The sequence below is a fragment of the Manacus candei genome, unplaced genomic scaffold (genome assembly GCF_025592945.1).
Source record: "Manacus candei isolate 608988 ecotype Guabito, Panama unplaced genomic scaffold, ASM2559294v1 h1tg000028l, whole genome shotgun sequence".
NCBI lineage: Eukaryota > Metazoa > Chordata > Aves > Passeriformes > Pipridae > Manacus > Manacus candei.
In genome coordinates, this window is record NW_026138076.1 from 5,119,744 (window position 1) to 5,145,937 (window position 26,194).

A 26,194-nucleotide genomic window follows, 5' to 3' on the forward strand; every position below is an offset into this window, starting at 1 on the left:
CTAGTTTGCTCAAATTGAGGTTAAAGGTCAAAATGTGTAATACTTATAATACTTGAATTTCCTGAACTTCTAGTGGTTCATAATAAAGCAATCTCCATACGTTTGAACTTAAACAAAATCAGATAGGAATATGCCTTTTTTTAAAGACAAAACTCACCACACAGTAAATACATGTTTCCTGTGCATTCATGTAGAAATTAATGTTCTATCTTAGCTTTTCCTATGCATCTCTTATTGCTATGCATCAACTGCGATTTTATAGCACAGCCTCACAGTGAAACCATTTGTTTCTTGCACTTTGTAAATACCACAATACAGAAACAAATAGAACTGCAGCTATTTTGAAAGAACATTATAAAAATTATCACAATTTATGTAATGAGTAACTGATTAATCTATTAATAATCTCATAGTTCTGCTTCTAACCACACAGAGACACACATCATGTTTTAAATACATCATAATCTCCAGTAACAGGAAGCCAGTTATATTTTCTTTCAAATTAAGTTTAACATTTCTAAGGGAAAAAAAAACCAAATAACATGTTACCAAGTTTACATTGTTAATATACGTAAATTTGTCCAAATGTTCGTAAAAAATATAGGAAAAATTTAGGCAGCAAGACTGTCATTTAACTCTCAAGCAGATGATAGCATTTTGCCATTTTTAACTACATATGGTCAAAAGACAGAGTACATGCTTTTCTCCTACTCTAACATCTCTATTTCTTGAATTCTACCTTAAATGCTTCTATAACATGTAAATCATCACTTTTTACTTTGTCTGATTCAACTCTGACATAGGATAATATTGGTCTACTGTTTACAACGTACTGTCAGGTAAACATTGCTATTTGTTATTATTATTTTGTTTCTCTTAAAGGCAATAAAATTTTCTCTGATTGACATAAGTCTGTTGCAGCCATGCTCTAAATATTTTTTTTCCTCACTACAATTATAGGGCCAATTATCAAATAGCATAGTTGACAGAGGGCAAGTAACTAACAATCCCCCTGAAATCTGATACTGAAATTGTACATACAACCTTTTTTTATATTGAGTGTTGTTGAATACATTACCTAATGCAGAGATCCAGAATGGGTAAAGCTCTTTAGTGAGAAGTGCATCATCTATTTGAGAAAGAAAACTTTTCAATACATCAGTCACATCTTCAAGCTGATGTTTTCCTGCTCTTAGCTTAACACTCCTTGCATCTTTTTTGAAGCTTTCCAGCAGTTCAGCCACATTGGAAGAGTCACCACTCTTAAGGTAGATCTGCTTACTACCTAAACCTAAGGTACAGAAATACAGGGTAGAAAAATAAGTGAATGTAAAATCAAGTATTCTTTTAAAAATTCCAAACATCATTATATAAAAGGCATATGTGAGTGCCAAACACACTGTACTTCCTACCAAAATCACTCTGACCTTTTGCACATACTTCATCAGTAAAAACACTACCAAGTCTGCTTACACCCAACTAGATCTCTTTGCAAAAATACACATTATAATATTAAGCAAGCCTGAGATCACAATTTCAGGAGTCCTTTAGAAGAAATTCAAATCCCCAAATATCCTCAGGACTTCCTAAAACAGTACTTTCAAAAGGCACAGTAAAGAAAAGAAGTTTTGATAATTGGTATTGTATTACAAATAAAACACAGCTGCTTTCATGAGCAAAACTCCCATTATTTTATTACCCTATTGATGAACTCAGCTTAGGACTCAAAGTATTGCATTCATCCAACCCAAAACATTTTATTCTTTAAAGCCTCAAGCTTAGTAGAAAGTATTCCTTTTTTCTGATTTTTCTCACATTCTGGAAGACATCAGGCAGCCACTATACTTGCATTTAACAACTTAAACCACGGAAGTCAACTTCAAAGAAAATTTATAGTCTAAAACAAAGTCAAGACTACCTTCAATCATTGCATATGAGAGTAGTCAAAACTTTTGAATTTTAAACCTCATGTAAGTTTTTCACAGATGTGCAGTCCTATTTCTCTTTGTAGAGGTGGTTCTGCATTCACATTTCTTGAAAGAGACTGGTACTTTACATAAAACCCTGCTTTTCTTATGTACCTGCCAAATTAAGTACTCTGTCAAAACCTATGAAATCATGTCTTACATTCTTAGAATTCACCTTTCTTGTAATGCCCACATGTACTTCCATTCGATATTGCCTTTGTGTTGTTACTGTCAGGAACAGCTATGGAACCTGATTGCATCTGTCTTCTGTGGACTACAACTAAAGACAAAACCTCTACAATGGTGACAAAAAAAAAGATGTATATATGCAAGTAATGCATACAAATAATTCCTTCAGCTTTCAAGTGAGCAGTTTAACAACCAGTAATGCTGATCCTGAAAAAAAACTATTTTTAATAAAGATCTGACTTATTTAAGACATTAGGAAATTGAATTTTAATTTAGAATACAGAAGTTGTTCTAAGTGGCAGACATAATTACCCTGCTTTAAAAACATGTCAGTGCATGAAATGGTGTAAACTATACTTGGAATAATTCCTATTACTAATGATTACAAAATAATTTAATAAAAATATTTTTCTTAGTTTTAGGCAATAGTTGTAACCCCTATACAACTATTTACCATAATGCAGTGTTGCCATATTCAGAGGCTATTTAGTTAAACTTCAACCACTCAAATATAAATTAGGGGCTCTCACACTGACAGAGGTATTTATCCCAAAGACAGATTGGTACGAGGTTGATATGTATTTAGCATTTCAGAAGAAAAATGACGAATTTGCAGTAGTAAAAGGACACAAACATCATCTGTGTATGACCTAATGCTATGGAAAATAATGGTGGCAAAATTCACTTAAACAAATGGTTACTGACTATACATTCTTAGGCTGAAGAAACACTGAAAACTCAACAGTCTAAGACTGAACAAACTCCATGGTTAATACCAGTTTCCCAGAAGATGTGCTGACCAGTTCAGACCATGCTTTTCCTGGTTCACAGAGCTTATTTTCAGGGTTGAGATGTCTGCATTGGACCTCAAGGCTGAGTTACATAAGGCAAAGAAGGTAATATTTAAAATAGGAAGGTGTTTATAAAGGGAACCTACCAAGTTGTATTTCCCCAAATTGCATGTTCTCAGATGTGTGGCAGTGTACTTCACCATCACATCATGATCTTAGGTTGAATAAAATCCACTATACTTACCATACTGTGTAACAAATGCTATACAGCTGTTCACTATAATAGGAACATCGTTTTTGCTGAGCTGCTGATCTTGTAATGCATTACCATCTGTACCTGCTGCTTTTTCAATTGCAGTATACCAGACCATGAAATCCAGCTTTGTATGGCCATGGATGTATAGTGTTCTGAAAAGTATAAAAATATTTTGAATTTGGGAAAGAAATAAAAAAAAAAAATATGTTATTGAACTACAGCAATAAAACAAGATGTCCAGTGGAAAAAAAAAAGAAACACTTGGAGTAAGACATCAAGGCACCTTCCACCACATAAAGCTGTGATGGTGGTCTATTGTTACAGCTTTTTTTTTTTTCCCAACTACATTCATACTAGCACTGCCACGATAAAGAAGATCCACAAACACTGTTGCAAGCCTTTGAAAGAACCTGTCAACATTTTAATTACTCTTCTTCAGTCTTGCTCCTTCACTCTGCATTCATATGTCCAAGCCACAGCTAAACAGGAAACAGATTTAGAGACAACTTTCAATATCGTAAAAGCTTTCCTTCTTTTCTATTCACACCCCTACACACCACACATACCCACCATTCCTCTTGTTCTGTAGGGTAGCTGAGACATACTGAATTTCCCTCCTACACAAGTATCAAACAATCACGCTCAGGATACCACAGAGCTAAGGAACATGTATGAAAAAGGTAAGAGTTGAGGCAGAATAAGTTAGTGCAACACTTTACCTGTCTATCTCAAAGCATAACCCTGTTCTGACTTTATTATTTAAACATGCTATAGTAAACTTTGTCCACTCTGACAGAAAGAGAAAATACAAAAAAGGAAAAGTTTAAGAGTGTATGTTCATCTATATGCATGTATGTAATAAACAACTTCTTAAAGTGTTAAAATGGCAAGCAAACTTTTCTGCATACATGCTCTTAGTCTTCCATGAAAGAAATGTCAGGGATCAGTTTTCTCTAATGACAATTTATTTGCTAATGACAAAGAGTTAAAATGTTCTACCAAACTTCTATGAAAACACTTCCATCAAAAAAATAGAAAATATAGAAGAAAAATAGAAGAAAATAGAAGAAAAAATAGAAACAAACATTCATTTTGATTATTTCATTTAGAAAAGAAAAAACTCAAGTATTTTATATAAAGAGGGAATACCCAATTTCTTTTTTTTTTTTTAATTAGCATCTTTCAATTTTGTTTTTATAAATGTTTCCATTCTAGCATTCCTAGATGCACACATATATGCATATTACAGTGTTTTTATTTTCCCTGCAGAACACCAGAATTCATATTATGGTATTATGCAAAAGGATAAATGGAAGACTCAACAGATTATTTTTTGTTATTTAAAGCATTATGATATATACAGGAAGCAATATAGTCTAAAGTGAAAATATTATTACTGCTAAACAAGAAAAGGGCAACTCTGCTGCATATCAATCAATTGGTACCATAGGAGGAGAGAGAAAATACAATATTGAACTTCAAAAGTCATATAAACTTATCAGTATTTTTCACAGAGATACTAAAGTCTAAATCATGTGCCTGTCAATCAAATGTTGTGATATATGAATTACCTAAACTATGAGGAAAAAACTACCTTGTATTTTATGGATCTTTCCATCTTCCTCTCAATGTATCACATTAGAAAAAACATATCAGAACTATCAGGATGATGTTCTCTAAATTTTCTAAAATTCTAAAATTGCAGAAGCTGTTGAGTCAAATTCAAATTACAAAGGAAGAGGTTATAAAAAAGAAAATGTGGTATTTGTTTAAGTAACAGTCCCATAGGACCAACGCAGTCAGGAAAGAGAAGTTGCCAGTAAGAAACAGAAACGTGAAAAATCTTGCTGCTATCAACCTGGATATTGACAGAAGGCAACTAATTATTTTTCAAATAATTAACTTTGCCCAGTCAAAAAATCTCCAGAGTGGTCACACAAAAAGGTAAGATAAATCTGAGATGCAATTTCACTACAATACCATAGAAGTGAAGACGGGAGAAAAGGAAATGAAACCAGTGCCAGACACAGTTCAGAACTCAGTCAATTTCCTGTGGAAGTGGCTTAAAAGCTCATCTCAAACCTCAATAATTTCTGACTGAGAGAGAGCACATGTAGGATAAATTTAAATCATAAAAACATGCAACAATTTACAAATAAGAAGTTTAAATAATTCCTTCGAACTTTAATCCTTTCAGACAAACTTAACAACGTTAAATTTATTTTTTTCCTAATTCGAAATGATTGTTGATCTCCATGAACCTTGAAGGAATGAAGAGGATGATGAAGGAATGAAGAGGAAATAAGTACCAGCAGCTGAGCAGAACTTTCCTCAAAGCACAGTAGAAGTCTCCTATAGAACTTCATGAAGCAATAGAGACACCTTTGCAGATCTGGCTTCTTTTTCATGTCAATTCACCATCTCTTTCACACAGTTTTCAGACAGCAGTAACAACAAATACAAGCATTTCTCACTGAACTAATTGTCATTATCAAAATATAAAGTTATATTAAATCCAAGGTTTAAGACTAAGCATTAACACTGGCTGAAATGTAGTGATATCCCATGAGGCACAAAACTGAGGAATTTAATAGGCTTATAGAAATAATCATGTTTGAAAGAATTTGTATTGCAACATTTATGAAGATCTATCATGCAGACTACCAAATATTTTGCACAGATTCTGAACTGAAATGCATTCCTTCAATATAAATTCAGTGCCTTCTATAGTATGTTTACATATATGCTACTTTTCCAGTTCAAAAAATTGATAAAGAGTACACACTTCATAACAAATATTTAGCAATAGTGATTACATGGTGAATAATGGCAGTTTTTGCTATGTTTGTGAAGCACATAAAATCCATACCCAAGAAATTAATAATTTAAGTACTTGATCAAACAAGAAGGCCTGCCAAGGTAGATTTCTGCCTTAGTGAATTGAGAGAATTGAATTGGCACAAATTACTGCAGCAGTCCACAACCACCTAGGCTCAACATTAAGGAAGCTACTGTTACCTGTTCAACTTTATTGCTGACTACCAGCACATCCTTCTGCACCAGCAGTCAGACAAACAACATACGTGACCACACTTTATCCACAACAGTGCAAGGCTTATCTTTAGCCCATCTTGCAAAGTCCACTAGCTTTAGCTATGTCTGTATGCTTTGCTGCACAACTCTGCAACAGGAAAGCAGTGGTAGCAAGTGATTTTGGGTAAGGTTTGTGGGGAGGAAGAGTGAGAAATCAACATTAGCACAATTTAGTGCCCTCTGGCAATTTTCAAGTGATTCTGATAATTTATCTATCCGAAAACAGAGGTACAAAGAAGATACACATCACTATGAAATTATATTAGAAAATCAAACTGCAGCTAAAGCATGGAAATTCCACTAATAATTACTGTTACATGTAAAGAAGGTCAGCAATATTTCTTTGAAGGATATTGAGCTTATATCCAGCACATCATACTGGAAGCACTGGAAGCACAAGTCTTTCCATCCAAGTCTTATGTTTAGATTAATCCTGGATTTTAGAACTTTGTGCCCATAGCTGCATTTTATGAGAAAAATTACTGCTATCATCAAAGGGTTAAGAAAGCATTGTAATTCATGAACCAACACCATAAAGAAATTGTGCCAGTATATAGGGAAGGTTTATTATTCATAATAAGAAAGAGTTAACTACAAGAGAAGCATAACAGGGGGAAGAAAAGCACCATCTGGATTACAGTATGGTCTGAAAACATTCACTGACACCTAAGAGAGAACTTAAATTATTACAAAAAAACCTAGGAAATAATTGAAACTGAATTGTCTGCACAACTGTGTTTCCTTAAAGTGTAGCATTAGATTTTACATTAAATTCTATATATAGAAAATATATTTTAAAACTACTATGTACAGCTGTTTTCAGACAGCTTTCCTCTCTTCAGTGTACAAATCTCTCTGTTGTTCTCTGTCAAAGTACACAGGAGTAGCTGTTTAACCGACCTAGTATGCAAATTCTGTTGGGATGGCTACAGGAGACCAATCACTTCAGGCATTTTAAAAATATGGACGAGAGATCAAGGAAAAAAAATCCAAACTGAATATGGAGCAAATGAGAGGACAACTCTATGTGACTAAGGGAAGCATCACACACAGAAATCTGGAAAATGGTTTGCGACTTCTAGCAAAATGTCAAGCAGCATTTCAACTATGAAAGTGGAACACAAGAAGAGACAAATGATCATCTGATTATGGCATAAAAAAGTGTTGTAAGAAGCCAAGACTTCCAGTTGAGTTTGAGACAGTTCTAACAGCCCAGACAATATGCTCCAGTAGAGACCAGAGTGCAATAAAATACCAATAAGTGCCATAAAAGAGTGTGTGTTCCTTTATAATTTACTTTAGCAAAGACACCCAAACATAAACATTAACTGATCTGAAAAAAGTAATGTAGAGTTAGAAGTGGTCTAGAACCATCATGAAAATTTAGCAAGTACATTGATCTTCAAAAAAGACAACAATTTTAAAAAGTGAAGCAGTGTTGTGGTTTTGGAAATATCTTAGCGTGGCTGAGCCTCTCATGATATGCTACTACTTGGCAATGTATAATATGATTACCACTTCCTATTTCTGAGCTGGTAGTCTTCATTAGCTGAACATGTCAGATAAAGAATAAATGGACAGCAGGGTGCCAAGTAGAAAACAGGGTAAAGGAAGAGGGGGGAAAAAAGAAGGGGTAGGAGTGGATCATATTCATGTCTAAGACACCTCAGAAAAATCTCACATGCCTTTTGGTAGTATTTTTTCTGAATTCTTGTATTTTATAAAAGTAGGAAAGCATTATGTACATTACAGGCCAAAATCAATTGTAAATTCTTCTTCTGAATAAAGATGGATGAGATTAATGTTAAATATATGTACCCCAAATTTATTATTTTTTTAATAATCAAGATTTCATAGGTTTATTAGATTATAATTATTTCAGAAGACTTGAAGTTTTTACAGTTCTGAAAATGTTTACTTGCATATGAAATCACTCTTAAGTGTGAAGTCCACTTTTAACAACTTAAGCCATTCTTTTGCCTACAGTATTTAACAAAAAAGGGTAAAAGAAAAAGATATATGATACATGTAAACGTATGACTTTCCCTAATTAATCAACCCAATGACTGAGATTTGAAAAAGAGGTATAAGTATTTGTAAGTAATGGAAAGTCAGTAAGAAAATTCTCAAGGAATTTTCATAATTTATTCTAATGAAATTTAACAAGATATAAGATATTGACCACATTTATGTCTTTATGTAAAGGAAGATGGGTTTGTTTTGGTTTTGGTTTGCTTTTTTCTTTGGTTTAAGGTGTTTGCTTTTTTTTTTCCTAAACTTTTCTTAATTTTGGAAAAATCATACTTGTTTTATATAATTCTTGCAATACTATTTTTTTTCTATTTTATAATTTATCCTGCATTTAAGCAACTAACAAATTAACACGGAAGCCATCAGCTATATAGTCTCTTCCAAGTGATCAATCTATGGCAAAGTTAACATTAGAGAAGCACTGATATAAAATGACATACAAAACAGAAAAACTAGAAACTGCGATGTTTCATTTAGTTGATGCTGATGATGTCACAGAGTTATTAATTACTTTATCGAGAGTTTAAAGGGGCACAAGGAGGATTGCTGGCTTTATTTCAATTTACAGTAACTGAGTCTAAAGACAAAGGTGATTTTATACTTAATCATTTTCCACACACACACATTAAATTGCTTATCACTTTAAGATGCAATCTCACGCAACTGCATTGAAAATCTGGATACTTTTAGAGTAATATCCTAAGCAAGAATCACTATGCCAAAGCTTACATACCCATATGGCTTTTAATGGTTAAGATAAAGTGTACACTATGCATTTAAATTATTTATAGCAGCCTTCAGTGAAGAAAAATTAAACATATTTATGTCCACCATTAATCCGCCACTGCCCTTGGTGAAATTATTTTCAAATAGTTCAGAATTTCCACTAAATTATTAAAGCGGTTCAGGGAAAACCTACCCTTACTTGACAGACATATTATAAAGAAATAAACGCTGATTTGGAGGTAAGAGTTTTGCTCAGCACTAACACCTATGAAATTAGATGCAAGGTTTAGATCCATCTACTGGACTACACTTTGAATAGGAAACCTCTGATTCACTGGTTGGTGTATGTAGATTACTTAATGTTGCATCTTTCAATATACTTCTTTGGAAAAAAAACCCAAACCCCAAAACAAAACAAAAAACCCAAACAAAGAAAAAACAAAACAAACAAACAAAACACCAAACAAACAAGCAAAAAATCCCCAAGAAAAAGTGTTTCTTTCTAGCCTTCATAGCCTTACTGAATTCTGAAACTTATACAGTATCCTGGGAAGAGTTAAAATGTAGAACTCACAAGTTACAATGCATTTCTCCAACAAGTTACTCCAACCCTGATTAGATATCAAAGGTATCTGTAGGGATTTTTTATGTGCCGGACAAAGAGAAAAACAATGTTCATTTATTAACCTATTATTGGCTGTTCAAGAGACTGTGTAAACACTGTACTACTTCTTATACAGACACCCAATAGTCCATTATCAAAATAAAAAAAGTCCCAATCTGTTACAAACTAAGAATTATTTTCCATAATTTTTACTTTCATCTTTGAATTTTTGCCTATATATGAGGCAGAAATAACCTACCTCGTTTCAAGTTTCAACTTCTCATATCACTATAAATATGACACAGTCATCTCCACAGAATATTACCTACTTGGAAGCAAATATGGATCATGTTTGTTTCATATGTTTTTTCCTAGCTAGGATGGTATTAACTGAGATCACACATTACAATAAGATTAACCCGGGGACTCATTCATATCCTCTCAAACCTGACCTACATAGATTAAGGCACGGAATTCTGAGACATAAGAGTGATTAATGTAGTTAATGCTCCAAAAAGGTACTCTGTTTTTACACAATAAAAGAAGTTAGGTCCTTTTGAAGAAACCATTATTGGCAGACTAATCTGGGAATAATTTTCTCAGTGGGAAAACTGCTTTTAATTAAGTAGTGCTTGTTAGAATTTCCTGACATAGACATAAAATGTAATTAATACACAAAGATTTTCCCTCATTTAAAAAGTCTGCAAATTTACTCTCCTCCTAACAACCCCAAGCAAAAAAACTCCAAGACTTAAACACAAGAATTCTAAAATATCAATATAAAAACAGATCAAACCTTTACTCAGATAGGAACCTTACCTTCCTTTTTCAACGAGCAGCAGGACGTCTATTTTCTCTCCATTTTGCATCACACTACTGGTTGCTGAAAACAAAACACACACACATTCGCATGACCTACGCAGACACATACAGACAAACACATACATGCACATACATATAGGTGTGATTTTTCAATATGATCTTTACTGGCAGAAGGAGCAAGGAATTATTAAACTTTACAAATAAAGAACACTGCTGATAATAGAAACAAAACTCCACAAAGTAGCACAATACATTTAGAAGAATAATCAATACAAAACTATGAAGAAAGTTTAAACATGTACTTTTTAATGTGAAAACATGTTACAGCGTTTTATTATACTAAACTTGTAAATACAAGTTTTAGAAGACATAATGATCCAGAAGTAAGCTGAATTTTGGAATATATTAATTTACTTGCACCCTAATCACTGCACACATTTACAATAACATAACACAAGTTCTATGTTTTACTGCGAAGATCACCGCCACCCATTTTTATGTCGCCTTATGCTATTACTGCTAAAAAAAGCACCCTGTAAAACACTCACCTTATACATAATACAAAAAATACATCTGGATAGTTTCCTGTAACAGTGCTTATAAAACTATACTGTGTTCTATACTAAAAATGGTAAATTAAATGTAACCTGCTTACTAATTCAGAATTCTGAAAAGTGAACTTCTCAGAGTTTATGTCTTATATATAATCCACATCTTATTTCAACTAATTCCCAGAAATAGTAAAGTTCTGAATATCAATGAAGCTCAATAAACACATTGCATGTTATATGCTGGTTTTGTATCACGCATACTCCTGGAACACCTACATTTACTGAGTCAAATATCAAGAAGTTAAGTGACTATACTTCCACAAATGTTCCATTATCTGTCAAGTTTCAGTTAAACAAATCAGTATTAATAGTAGAGCAGATTTAATTTGAGGAAAGTAGAAATCAAAGAAAAGATACGAGTAGAGATATTTCCAAGAAATACAGCTAATATTAAAAAAATGCAAGCAAAAATAATTCTTAACTGAAAGTTAAATTTGTTTTATTTTTATACATGGGATAGGCACAGATTTTGGATGCTAACCTGATTGTGGTAAAAGCAATTACAGTTGCTTCATCAAAATAAGTATCACGAACAGTTTTCCTACTGCCTAATCTTTTAATTCTGAATCAAGATCAAAAAGTATTCACAAGTTAAAAAGCCAGCTAGAGGCATAAAAAGATTCCTGATTAAAAACCACCTTCGCAGTGTTATTGACGGCAAATATAAGGTGGTAGTATATAAACAGTAGAAAGCCCAATGGCATTTAGGCAAGTTCCTGCAAAACAGTCCAAAATCTGACAGCACTTATAAAGAGGACCATAAATAAAGAGCTAAATTATATTCTCTATGTTACTTTCGTATAAAACCTCAAATTATAGATACTAACCTAGATAACTTTCCTAGATTGCTCAATATGAAAACAAGTAGGACAGTACACTTCAAGAGGATTCAGAGTATAATTACAATGATACAAAATTGGTCTTAGAAGACAATTTGAACAAATATTCTTATCTTTCCACACCATGATATTGACAAAAAAATATTTATTAATAGAAAAAAGAAAAGTCTATTAGTCTGTGAAAGTTTTCTGAGAGAATTATCCTTTTCCAGTACATTTGAGTATGTTAAAACTAGACCTGTCAATCATATCAAGAATATTCTGCAGGGAGTATTTCTGCCCTGTCAAAAATATGAGACAATAATCCCAAAAGTTTATATATTGTTATTCAATTCTGTATTCTTGTAAGAAAGATACTGCTGCAACTGAAATAAAAATTGCCTTCATTCATTATAAAGCTGTGAAAAATTTCTCTAGTGTGTGCCACAAAGTAGGAAAAAAAAAAACCCCAAGACAGAACTTTACCAAATCCATATTTAGATAAGAGTGGGAAAAACATCTGGCTCATGTGAAGGAATAGTTCCTGAGCTTCCCAAAGTTTATTATTTTGAAATGTAATAGAATATCCTTAACAGTGAATTAATCCCGTAGAACATTTCCTGAATGCTACACCTTAAACAAAATCCTTACTTAGTTCTTGCAACCTTCTTAGATATATGGAATCTTCTTCAGCATTCGCCATTTCAAGACAAAAATAAAGGCTCGACTTCTCTATGGCAAACCAGCCTTTTCTCCACTGATCCAGGTTATGGCGATCTTTGTAGTACAGCTGGCCAATCAGGTCAAAGTCTCTCTCTAACAAGGATTCAGCCACAGGGGGAACAAAATGCTACCAAAGAAAATGGGGTGAGTCAGATGAAGAAAAAAAACCCTCTGCCCCTAAAAAACAAAATCAGGACATCGCAAATCTATAGGATTCAAGGATGAAGGTCACAGTAAAAAAATAAGACTTCCAGATATATCATTCATAAACCCATATCTACAATAAATCTAAAATGCAAAATCAAGCTTAACATTTTTTGCCTTCATACTCTCCAATTCAAATATTTTTGCTTTTAAACTACAATTGATTTAACTAGTAATGTGACTATTAACATTTGTTAATATTTGTTAATAAAATATGGTACTGCTTTATGAAATCTGTTGCAGCAAATAAAAGAAGTGCAACCATAAACAACTTTGCTGAAATAAATTCATATAGAATATGTCTTTATAGTAGAGCACCTTTAATATATTCTTAAGGTTGGCATTAAAATGCTGCTTCAATTCCTTTTGCATTTTATTTTATTATCTTGTTTCAAACATTAAATCACAGAAATTATTTCTTCCTGCTGCACAAGAAACACTCACACACAGGACAGATCAGCAGTCATCAAGAATAGCTTCTGAGAGGATTTTAAGCTAACAATGACACTTTATTCTTTGTGCAAATGCTCCTGGCCTAACTGGAAAAGATAATTATCAGTATTACCTTAGCTATTGCCCAAGTCCATTTTCTTTGTGAATATGCAGTTTCAGCTCCAAATTGAAAAACACGTTCTGACAATAAGTAGATTTCAAAGGTAAAGATGTCCCTAAAGCAAGCAAGAGAAAAAAGGCAGCTGTATTTAGCCTTCATAACAGTAGACACCCAAGAGTTTTATTTTAGTATTTTTTCATTATTTCATACATATGGAATGGAATCCCTCTGCATTTTTCCTCCAATCTTACAAGTACAGTCCAGCTAATAATACAGTACTTTATAACAGAACATGATCAAAGTACTTTTCAAGTCAATAATGCATGTTTAGAGGCGATGGCACAATAGTTTTTTCAGTAATTCCAGAATTAATAAAAATGTTTACATATAGTCATTGAAAATGCACAGGGAATTTTTCACTTTTGCAAGTTCATGAGATCTGAGCAAGTATATTTTTGTGATGAAATCAAAATATTTTCTTTAAAATAAGCAGACCAACTCACTGAATGGGAAGTTCAAACAAGTTGAAATGTAGGTTCGGAGGGACTTTTAGACATCATTGGCTCTAATCTGTTCAAAAAGGGGTTATCACTAGCTTTAGATTAGAACAGCAATGAGAAGCTTTGAAAACCATCAACGATGGAGAGTACTAGTTTTCTCAGCAACCAGTTCCTGTCCTCCACCACTCCTCTAACGAGGAGGCTTTTCCTGTCATACAGCCCAGATCTGCTAGGGCGAAATGTGTGGTCACTGCCACTACTTGTATCACCTGCCATCACCAAGATGAGTATGACTAAGCTTTGAAGTTGCTGTAGTTCAAGAAGTTTTTAAAAGCTTTTTTAAGGTAGATTCTTGGGTTTTTTCTTTTAAAAATTATACCATTATTTAAACAGATAGACTCTGTTTTTCTATTTTTAATTTTTAAATAAGGATAGCAAAAGAAGAAAAAGCAAACCAATTCAAATTAGTGAGGAATTTGGAAAGTAAATATCATGTTGAACTTATGGTCAGTCTTTAACTTACAAATTATGGTTCACCAGTTTATAGCATGATTTTGTTTGTGCCCTCTGTCTAGATTCCAAATAGATGGAGTATGCTTTTACCTTTCAATACTGGAGACAGAGATTTGTCTAAATGTGGAGAACTGAACATGAGTAATTTGTGTCACTTTCAGTAACCACTTCGAAAATTATATGAACACTTAATTCTGACTAATAGAACAGGCATTTTTGAGGACCAGTTGTTCAACTACATGAAATATCAAATCTTAGGAAATTTCTCATAAAACTACCCAATCACAGGTAAAGCACATTGGGAGGTTGTGAAGAGTGAAGTATTCAGCCAACATGTTTTTAATTTAGGCATTATCCTAAAGCAGAGCCACTTGGAGATAGCAATAGGTTAGATTTGAGGACAGAAGTGATTTTTTTTTTTCTGGTGAAAGTCCTTTATTCCCATCATTATTTATCCTTTCCAGAAGCTTACTGAATAGACTATGCTTTCTTTGCAGACAATTTTGTTTTTTAACTAAAAGCATTACAGTATTATACTGAAGAAAGATATTTTTATTTTACATACATACATAGACATTAAAAAAAGGTAAGGCAAGTGTTATGGAGTTTGTTAGACAAATCCAAAGTATAATTTAAACAAAAATGTTGCCCTAAAGAAACTAAGTATCACTGGAATGCAACTCAGATTTAGGTCAATCTCCATGTGATGTTTTTAATTTACAAATGGGATATGAGAGAGTTATAAAAGAAAAGCAAACCAGAAAAAAAAAGTTGTTATCTTCAAACTAACACAATGTTCATCAGTTACACTGTTGTCCTCAGCTGCAGGACAAAGAATGGGTTTCAAAGACAAATATCTCTGTGGCCAAATCCAAAAGTATTGTGGAGAACTGTAATCTGTTGCATTAATATATGGAAGAAACAAAGCAAGAGCTTTGGCTTGAGGCAGAGGTCTATCCCAGAAAGAAAAAACAGTATTAATTGTTCAATTTATCATCATGTAACCTTTTAAGCACTGAGAATATTCATTACAGATTTAATAAGAAACAGATGTATCTAATTCAAGCTGCCCTTTTAAATTACCCTACCATTTTCATTCTATCACTATAAAAAAAAAATTAAAAATCCCCAAATATCACATAGTGCTTACTTCTTAAGTCAAATAAAACAATTCAGCTTTTTTTTTCTAAATTGCGTATTCAACATTCAAGAAAAAATCAACAGCTCTGAAAACTCAGAATAAAATCTTTGAAATACCTGAGTTTGTTTATTGAAATATGACTTTGAGATCTTACCCTCTATTTGAAAAGAAGTCTGTCTTTTGTACTACAAGACAGATAACTTCATTGATGTCAATCATACCATTAGGAGTGGTAGTTTTATCATTTTCATAGTAGCTCAGAAAGCCACTTTCCAAAGTGCACCATCGTTTGTTGCAATCTGTAATTAAAGAATTCATAGAAAAGTCAGGTTTTTTTAAAGCAAGTTTTTTCAAAAAAATCAATAAATACAAGGCGGAGGAAAAAGTCTTCAGAGCAACTTCAACATATTAGTTGGCATATTTCATTTCGATCAAGTGTTTACTCACTCTTATGACCCAAAATATGAATACAGCACACAACATAGCATATTAATGTCTACTTGCTACTGGAAATACTCATGTGCTCATTCTAGCTTATATCTAGTTCTTAGAACATAATCTGAGGTGCATCTGTTACCACTGCTGTGGAGAAGCAGGTTGTAAGAGAAAATACTGTTAATTTTCTACAGTCTTAAAATTCCTATATGGCTGGCAAAGTATTTGTGAGAGTTTGGTAAAACAGATCTGGAAAAAAAAATCCCACAAAAAAACAAATAAAAAAACCAGCTGTAGTTAGCAAATACATACTACGTTATCTGATATTTCATCCAATTCCTTTTTCTGTTGTTTGCTATAGGATTTATACAAGTTTTATAAATAACTTGTTACTGTTTTATTAGTATTTATTTGCATCCTATTATTTGCTATCTAGTACTATCTAGGTTCTGTCTAAATACACATTTTAAGTACTAAAATAAACATAAGAGAAATGGTTTGAAAATGTATATGTTTAGAGGAGTTGAGCACCAAACTTTAAGGTTTTGATTGTTCAGGGTTTTTTGTCCCCCAACTTTCCCTCTTCCACCCTCCAACACCTATTTTATAAAATAGCTCATTGCTTCAATATTCATTAAACTGCTACGACTCTCAAGGATGATTTTGGAATATCAAGGTTTTAAAAGGGCTCCATAAAACCTTTTACACTAGAAACAGAAGAAGCAAAAATCAAACCCAAGCCACTAAACCACTAACCTTTACTTTTTGATCCACTACATCAGAACAGCACCGACATTTGAGCTTACTTCCTCCTGATATCAACAGTTGTTAATTAACAACTTTCTTCAAAAGTTATGTACCCCTGCTGAAACAACTGATGCTGCTAATAATGAGAAGTACACACTGCATTGGTTTACTCTCTCCTGCACTGAGACACACATAATGAAAAACTAGACTGTATTTCCAGGTGTTACGCCTGGTTGGTATAACACCTGAGTTCAATTCACAGCACTGAATGATTTCTTGAGTGTCCTTTTACCATTAGGGCCCACAAAGGGATAACAGTTCTTTGCAACAACAAACACAGCGCTTAAATTTTCAGCCCTTGGTGCTTAAGGCAAGGCTGACAAGTGCCTCAGAGACTCCTAAAACTGAAGAAGAACTTAACTCTAATGGTTAGACAGCTTCACAGGATTCTGGCTTGGAGTCCTATCCATCAAGAGCATTAAAAAAAAAAAATCAAAAAAAATCAAAAGGCCCAAATTTAGACAAGTACTGTAATCCCCAGTGAGAGAATGGTGCTCCCTCTGGTCTGATGAGGACTCAAGTAGTTCCCAAATAAGCTCAGTGCAGTTTCAGAGCAATCCTCAACAGAGTCCTGTCCAGCAGCAGTCCTCTGACACAACAGGCATCTTTGTTAAAACTGCAAAGTTGCTGGGAAAATATCTGTGATCAGGTGTAAGTTCTGTTGATTATCCAATGCTTTCAAGAATTCGGAGCCACGTTAACATACAGATCCTTCAAACGCATATTTAAACAGAAGTTCTATGCTTTAAGATGTTTTAATCTCCACTAAGGATCCTAAAGGCATACACCATGATAATAAGGACATAATCATACAAAAAAAGGTCTATATCAGTGCAGGATGCCATGTAAGGATTTTAGGAGCAATAAATTCAATGACAAATCAGCACAGATTTTAAAATCCACATAACTCATTTGTTTAGATGGAAGAAAAATATAAGAACACAAATGGGGAGAAAAAGGCAAAGAAATTATTTGATAACATCTCTCCCTCAGAAAAGAAAATAACTACATGTGATATACACGTTTTCACCCCACAAAGTTCAATTTGTCATAGAGTTCATGGACATGCTCCTTTCCACTTCGAATACTTTGTAAATCTGTGAACTTGAGAAATATCCTAAGTGTTAGCCATTCAAATTCTTACTAAAAAGTCAGTGATACTTCCAAATTATTTCTGTAATAGAATCATTTTAGATGAAAAGTAATTTTTGGTAGTTATCTAAATATAATTAAAGTGAGAAGTGTTTCTAGTTGTTTTTTATTTATCAGTTACTGTGTTGACTGAACAATTTTTCAGAAATTCAGTCTTCTTGCTCTGTAAACTACTGAATAAAGACATCAAGACAATCAGTATTTTATCTGAAAGAGGTCTACTAAATCAAAAGAGGGTACGTCATATCAAAGACATCTTATCTTTCAAAGAGTAATGCAAGAAGTTAAAAAGAATAAAATTCACCCAAATCATACATATTCATATGTTATTCAAAAACATAAATTAAAAGTGAAATACCTTCTTTTAGTTTTTTCTCTGTAAGAAGTTTAGCAGCATTAGAAGAAACTTTATATAAGAATTCACAAAGAAAGGTAGAATGTGAAGAATCTTCAGAGAAGCCACTTTCAAAACAAGTATCATAGTTTGGGAAATCTATTAAAAGACAAAGGAGTAAATAACACATCTTCGGTTATGTCAGTTATAACCATTTCTACACAGGTCTGTCTAACTGTATCCATAAATACATAATTGCTCTGCAGTATCTTTCCTACAGCACTGATAAAAGCTACTGGATTTATTTTTATAATTACAAGAAGATTCTTACATATTCATAAAGTAACATTGGTCCACATCTGTTACAACACTGCCATTGTCTACCACTGCTTGCCATGGTAATAGGATTTTCTGATGTAGTGATCTTTCATTTTCATCCCTTACATAACACACTTAAATAGAAGGGAATTGCTTCTCTTGAGGGCTTATATAGAGTTTACCAGCAAGTCTGGTAGCAGACAGATAAAGATTCTGAGAATCGTCATCAACCTGCATTGACCTCCCTTTCTCTGAAAATAAGAACAAAAACCAGCACATGGTGGTGCTGCTTTGGTTGGAAGGCCAAAAGTAGAAAAGACAGAGCCAAGACAAGCAAACTTCTTTCCCTACAGGCTTAGGACTACTTGAGATCATAGCTAGCAAAAAAAACCAAAACCATAGTTACATGATTGCACTTTGACTGAGCTCAACATCCTATGACCCCATGCATGGCACTGGTCTGAGAAGTGCTCAGGCAGAATTTAAGGCACTGTGTTTGCTCTAGAAAGACTTCATTCATTCCTGTGTTTCCCACTAAAACTTCTATTGTTTAGCCTATAAAGTGTTACTTTGCAGAGTGACACTAGACAACAGAAAGTGGTCCAGGCCTACGTCCACACAGCTATTTTTTTTCCAGTGTAAATCTGCATGTGAACTTTCAGCCCTCAACTGTTTCAGATACTGTCCAGCCCTTTTAACAGGTAAGTTCAGTCACATCTACACTCTACAGTTTGTTTGTTTGTTTGTTTATTGTTAAGAACAGCTTTCTGTTTTCAAGAGCCTCATAACAGTCATGCAACCAGAACTGTTGATTTTCATGGCCAAAGTTTATCATGTGCTCCAAGCTGCAACAGAAGCTATGATGTGGGAAAAAAAGTTTTCTGGGATAGATTATATTTCAGGCTCAAGAGGTGAGTTTTATTTTGGGAGGAAAGCTTGTTAAAAAACAGGTAGGTCTGTATGCAGTAGGGGTAGATATCTATTTAAATAATTTTTAAGAAAAAAAAAAAAGTTCCAGATGAACACTTTAGATATTTGTTAACTCTATATATCCATTTTTCCTGGTAAAAGACAGATAATATTAGCAGAGAAGATGATGTTTTTCTTCTGGCTATAAATAAGGGTTTGAGACCTATGAGTTATTTTGGGGTTTTTTTGAGTCCTAAACAAGACATCTGAGCAAAATAGCAAATTTGTACACAACTGAAATTGCACTACTGAAATCCAGTTAACACCATTACAACTGCCCCTCTGGCACAACACTATTGTTTAAAGCAATGCCAGTTTTTCTACTAAAATATTTCCTTCCCTTTTGCTCAATATAAAATTAGAAGATCCAAAGAAAGAAATGCATCCCACCTGAGAACTTATTATGGTACAGAAATTCCATCTGCAGTCTTTGTCCAGCTTTCTTGGCTAATAAATATGGAGTACTGTAAACAGGGTCTCCAGTGGCACACATAGCATCAGCCCCACTAAAGAGTAACATCAGAGTTTCTAGCACGTCTTGCTTGACTACAGCAGCACACAGGGCCTCATGGAGAAGGAAAACAAGAAGTCTGTTTAAATTAGAAAGTTACTGGCAACAAGCATATGTAAGATACAAATCCTTTCACCTCCAATATGGTTCCCCTGAACTTTCAAAGACTGTAAACATTGAAATATATGAGAAATCATGAAGTATGGTCTGAATCTAGAAAAAAGCAGCAATAACAAGAAAATGCAAACACATCATCAACCCAAACCTTGCAAGACGTTGCTGTCACAAATTTCACTTGGGAAGGATTACATGAATTAATACAACTGGAGGGGAAGCTTGCTGTTTATTTACACCAAACTACTAAAGAAAAAATCTTACTATTTCAGACCTCAAAGCTTAAACCAAAGGGACAAGATTAGATCCTTAAACTCTATTACCAAGAATTAGATTAAAATTCCTAGGTAGTTTTTAAAAACCATGGTCACAGTCAATAAGGCAACTATTCCTTAGTATTTTAATACTTGTTCACCTTCCTTGAAATTTAAAGATCTCCTCACATCCTTTTAGTTTTGTATACAAAAACATAGAAAAACATGACCAACTTTTATTTATTTTTCCAGAAGGTTGGTCCAAAACCTCAAAACCAGAAATAGCTATACAATTACAGCAACTTATTCCATTACAATTTCTATGATTTAATATTTATTTAAATTATTTTGTGCAGAAAACATAAATTCAAGCTATACAGTGAGGTGGTTCTACGCTTTGGCTAAAGGTGTTTCATTGATAACTACTCTTATATGCCCTCATTTTAACTACTTCTGTGAATAACTAACATACAACTTGTAAAATGTACAAAAAATAACACTTTTTCAACACTGAAACAAATGAGACCTCTGTGGTTCAAACCACAACTTTGAAATGTTACTGCTTCCTGACAATGTCTGCATACTCTTTGAAACAATTTGACTCATAATTGAATGCATTAACATTGTAATTAATGCATTCATGACTCAAACTAACCATTATTAGAATTCACTCGAATGTACATCCGAATTTACATAGACATAATTTTCCATTTTATACCTGTAAAGAACTTTTGTTATTTGTGTAAAAGGAAAAACTGAGAACACACATTTTTAATAATTAATTTTAGCTTTTTTCATTTCCAACAAGTTACAAGCTAATAAGTAAGAGTGCATGAGCTACTTTCACCACTGATAACAACGAATCATCTAATGTATCTGCATGTTAGATGTCAGATATACAAAATATAAAAAAGACTTAATAAGGAATCTAAGGAAACAAAGTGTTAAATTGCATCCCTAGACTGTGCACTTGAAGAAATATAAAGATCCATATTCATTGATGGCTCAGGAAGACAGAGACACTATATAAGTACCATAACATTCTGCAAACAAACTAACTGAAAAAACAAGAAACTAAGTAGTCATGAAATTATGCCTGTAAAGGCTCTAAAACAACTCTTATTCAACTGTGTCAGAATGTCACTCGGGAATCTGAATTTATTTCTCATCAGTTTAACAAGATGACCAAACTGCACACAGATACAATACAATAAAAAAGTGCACTATGGGCTTAACCATGGTTCATATTACCTTATTCAACTGTTCCTTGGTTTTGTAGAGAAAAGGTGCTTTCCTGAATTTTCCCTCTTTGTATTTTTGTGTAATGAATGCTATCCTTTTTTCTGCAGGGGCATCCATATGCAGCTCTTCATCAGGAGGAAGATTTCCTGCCCAAAAACTGTTTGCCCTCTTATTTCCAATGACAATAAAGAGCTGGATGAGATGTAACAAAAAAAAATGAGCAAAATAGTATGAAGGATATGAAGCTGGCCTCCAAATAGTTTCCAGCTACTAAAAGTTGAAAAAGAAAGTCATTAAAGAAAAGAAAATTCCCTGCAGGAGACAGAAGCCTCAGTCACTGCCTGCAGTCATCTACAAATAAAGTCTGCAGTCATAACTTATCATTAATATCAGCTAAGATTTACAAGGTTAATCAATTATAACACTTCAGTACATACTAGAAAATACCAGCTAAAGTTCAGAGAAGAGTATCATGTGTTTTTTTAAAAAAACACTGATGGCTCAACCCTCTTAATCAGCACCACTTCTTACCACCACCACTTTTTAATACTCCAAGCAGCTAAATTGGTAGTGAGAAGTTTCCTTTCTTTTCCCCTTTCCAATACTCCCCACCATGACTGCTGTCCAAAAGCATTTTATTTCTTTTTTTCCCAAAGAAAGATAGATACTTGGAGAAATACTAAGAGAAAGTGTTATCAAAACAAATGAATATTTGTTATATACATAAAGGTACATTATGCTCAGAAACACAGACTTCACTATAACAGCACCATGTTATTTAGCACTTATATGTTCGGTTTTCTTCCGAGTAAAGCAGTTAATTACTCCTTTACATACAGTAGGTTTCAAGATGTTAGAATTCTAACAAAGAGTTAGACTATTACAACACACCTCAATAAGTTCATTGCTCCAAATACTGGCATCCATTTTCAGACTCCGGACCTTTGAATCTCTTGGTCCTAAAGATCTGTGTTGTCCTGAAAATCCAAGAGTAGTTTTACTTAACTAAGGCACTTAAATTGGGTTTCTCTTCTGCTGAGATAACAAAAAAAACTCAAAGATAGATTTATTCTAATTGTTATTTTTAAAAAAAGGTTGGGCTTGACATTTGAATATAAAATAAAAGCACCAAAAATACATCCTTTTTTCAAAAAAAAAAAGAAAAAAGAAAAACTGAATTTCATTTGATAGTAATGTATAAACAAAGAAGGCTGGCTCATGTAGAATACTTCTGGAAGGGTTTGTTTTGAAAGAAAGCCTAGAGTTATAAACTATTTCCTTGAATCTACTGCTTAAACACATATTTAAATATAACATGATAGAACTAGACTTTTAGTAGAGTCTGAAAAAGCTATTCTAATTGACAGTAAAATATGCCCAGACAAAATTAATATGGAAAATTTAAACACTGAAAATTGTTATTCTTTGGCATCTAGCCTTGCAAAAACCAGACATTTCCCATGAAGTGTTAGTGTGTCTTAATTCCATCTAATTATGAAGGGTTATTCATCTGAGATAACTCAATCACCACAGACCTGTCATTTATGCATGGAAGTGCTTTAGTATAAGAATGACCCTGGTATTAAAAAAAAAAGGTTATGTTCAGTTTTTGTTTCTCAAAACTTCTACAAGGATAACCCTTCAAAAATGAAAAAAGCCAATTCAAAGACATACACGGATATGCTAATATGGTATTTATTACTCTACCTGCGCACTTCTTACATATGACAACACAGAGATTGATGGATGCCCAGTCAGGACTGGGAGTTTTACAGTCAGCACAGCTCCTGTTGGATTCATTGAACCAAATCTTCTCAGCTACTTCATAATCAGATAGAGTTTCTGCTATCGATTGCTGGAGTGCTTCAATCCAGTCTTGTTTCTCTCTCTCCGACTCTGCTGTAAAGCTGAAACAATTGACTTTCCTGTGTTATTGATCTTTAGTTTAAAGCCAAATTAAACATAGTCTGTAGTCTCTCATTTATTACATTTACACCCAAAATCGCAGTCAAAAAATCTTTATGCAGATATAAAAATTAAGATGGAATGTATTATTTTGTATTTTAGTCAGTGAAACTCCATGTTTTCATATGAAGTTTTCAACAAAACCACTAGTAATAAAAGCTACATAGCTTTTGTAACAGTCTCATAACATTCCTGAGTTATTTCAATCTTTTTATGTTACCATGTACTAAATTTAAAGACTGAACTTTAGCAAACACATAGAATGACCTAAGAAACCATGGAGACTTACTGACAAGTAAAAATGGACTTACATTTCATTTGAATTTATCCTTCTTAAAAATTAAATAATAAACATCAACATGGTGATGTCTTAGAAAAAGTCACAGAACCAGCTATCTGCCAACTAGCCACAGATTCAAAATGCGGATCAAGACTAATTTACGTGCTAGTTGACTGAGAATGAAAGGAAAGTATTTGCTAACATTTAGAAAGCCTAGGAGAACAAAGTGATTTCTTTTTGTCCTTCATTACTGAGATTTCATTTAAGAAACACTACAACACTAAACAAAAGGCTTTTATTAGCATATACTTCCATTTTCTTAAAAATCGTTACAAGTCACAGCATCAGCTTAAGTAAAACTTTCAACCAGGATTTCTACAAAATGTGCCAGGATGGCACATGAAAGAATCTTTTCAAATAAAATGCTTAATACTAAATGTATGCTGCATTATTTCACTATTGCAGCTTATTACTCTTTAGGATGCATTCAAGTTGTTAAAATAGAGGAATTTCTCTTTTTCTTTTGATCTTGCACAGAATGAACAAAGAAGGCTACATAAAAATATGAATCCGTGAGCATAATATGCCTAATCAGGGAGCTAACAGTTGAAGCACACAGGTAAACAAAAGACAGAAAATCCTTCCCTTTTTAAAAAAATTTCTGAGCATTCTTAATAAAAACATTACCTCTTCATCCAAACTAGCTAAGGCACCACAGTATGAAGCAAGTATTTCTTGAGTGCATTAGTTAATTGCATTTTTTTGTAATGTAAATATTAAACTTCTCACCTAAAGCTTTTATAAGGAGTAATTATTTCAAAAGATTGCTTTGCAGCCCGATCCACTTGTTTTACATTTGCCACGTTCATAGGGATCAAAGTGATACCAAATCCAGTCTTAAAATCCTAGGGAAAAGATAATAAAATTCAGGGGTTTATCAATCAAGAATCAGATATGTATAGAACAGTTATTTTGGGATGGTCTAAAAAACCAAAGTCAGTAACAGACATTTTCGCCACAACATACAAGCTACTTCTAAATCATTAATGCATAAATAAACCTACACTAAATTTTGTCCAAACACTACATTTCTAAGTGCTAGATTGACCTTACTTGATTGCTGGTAGGAGATAAAATGCACACTCTAACTATTAATAAGAGAAAAAAATACAAAAAGGTTAAACAACAGATTGCATTAAAAAGTAGATGTAAAATTACAGAAGTAACTAGCTTAAATCATGCTTCAATGTCTAAATAATGTTTATATATCTAAATCCTTCTCATTGACAGCAGTTTTTCTTGCTTTTAGATGGAGTGTTTTAATAAAATAAAACATTATATATAAAATTCTTTCTTAAACCTTTGGTTGCTCATGCTTCTTATCTATTGACTGAACTAAATATGTCTTTGAAAAGAAGTCCTATACTGCAGCTAAAATAGACAAAGGGTTAGCTGTGACTCAATTATTAAAAAGTATTTTTGCCTCAAACCAAGAGAAATTGTTGGGTTTTTTCCTTCTGCAAGGAACAACGTACTTAAAATAAAAATAACTTTTGCATTAACACAGTTGGGAAATAAAATGTTCAGTGAGCTCTTGTGAAGGCCTCTCAAACGTATGCATTTTGAAAAATGTGTTACGTATGTTATTTCTGATCTATTTGGAACACCATCAGTATTTCCTTCTTAAACTGATTTAGATGTTCATCTAATGGCAGTCACTTCCATAAGGTTAATTTCTGGAAATATTAACATACTTCTTGGAAACAGCAACTGCAAACAGAAAAAAAATCAAACTTCATCAACCAAGTAAAAAGTCAAATTCACATATCTTACCACTTGCAAATTGCTCACTAAGTTATCTCTCACATAACAAGTAGCTAGGTATGAACTGATGAAAATTAAAACACTGAAGGGTAAAAGCTTGAGTTGTCTGCCTGTACAGAGGGGATTGTTTTTCTAGTTAATACATATTTAAACCTGCATCACTGACAAGCTTCTCTTTGTAAGATTTTCAAATTTTTGAGCATTAAAGCTCACATGGAGAAAATACTTCACAAAACTCTTTTAATTTTATTCCGCTACTTTAGATATGAGCAAATAAAAATATCATTTTATCCATGATTGTTAAGGCTAAATCTGACATAAGATGGAAGTATCAATTATATCACACGAGGCATTGAAGAGAATAATACCCAAAAAAGCACAGTAGTGTCCATTCGAGGATGAGATTTTTAAAATTAAACATGTAAACTAATTAAACATATTGTGGGA

At 33.2% G+C, this 26,194-nt stretch overlaps 1 protein-coding gene across 2 annotated transcripts in view; it reads right to left on the reverse strand.

Moving 5' to 3' along the window:
* Nucleotides 1-26,194, reverse strand: part of ARAP2 (ArfGAP with RhoGAP domain, ankyrin repeat and PH domain 2) — a 122,912-nt gene that overhangs the window by 41,606 nt on the left and 55,112 nt on the right. For both annotated transcript variants that reach the window (XM_051789906.1, XM_051789907.1), the window contains exons 11-22: nucleotides 24,713-24,828; nucleotides 23,386-23,585; nucleotides 22,570-22,655; nucleotides 21,688-21,870; nucleotides 19,948-20,122; nucleotides 18,295-18,429; nucleotides 15,697-15,841; nucleotides 13,401-13,503; nucleotides 12,560-12,758; nucleotides 10,477-10,540; nucleotides 3,192-3,355; nucleotides 1,079-1,291 (exon numbers count right to left, since the gene is read on the reverse strand). In XM_051789906.1, the coding sequence (XP_051645866.1) occupies nucleotides 1,079-1,291; nucleotides 3,192-3,355; nucleotides 10,477-10,540; nucleotides 12,560-12,758; nucleotides 13,401-13,503; nucleotides 15,697-15,841; nucleotides 18,295-18,429; nucleotides 19,948-20,122; nucleotides 21,688-21,870; nucleotides 22,570-22,655; nucleotides 23,386-23,585; nucleotides 24,713-24,828 (1,783 nt within the window). The remainder of the gene's footprint in view (nucleotides 1-1,078; nucleotides 1,292-3,191; nucleotides 3,356-10,476; nucleotides 10,541-12,559; nucleotides 12,759-13,400; nucleotides 13,504-15,696; nucleotides 15,842-18,294; nucleotides 18,430-19,947; nucleotides 20,123-21,687; nucleotides 21,871-22,569; nucleotides 22,656-23,385; nucleotides 23,586-24,712; nucleotides 24,829-26,194) is intronic.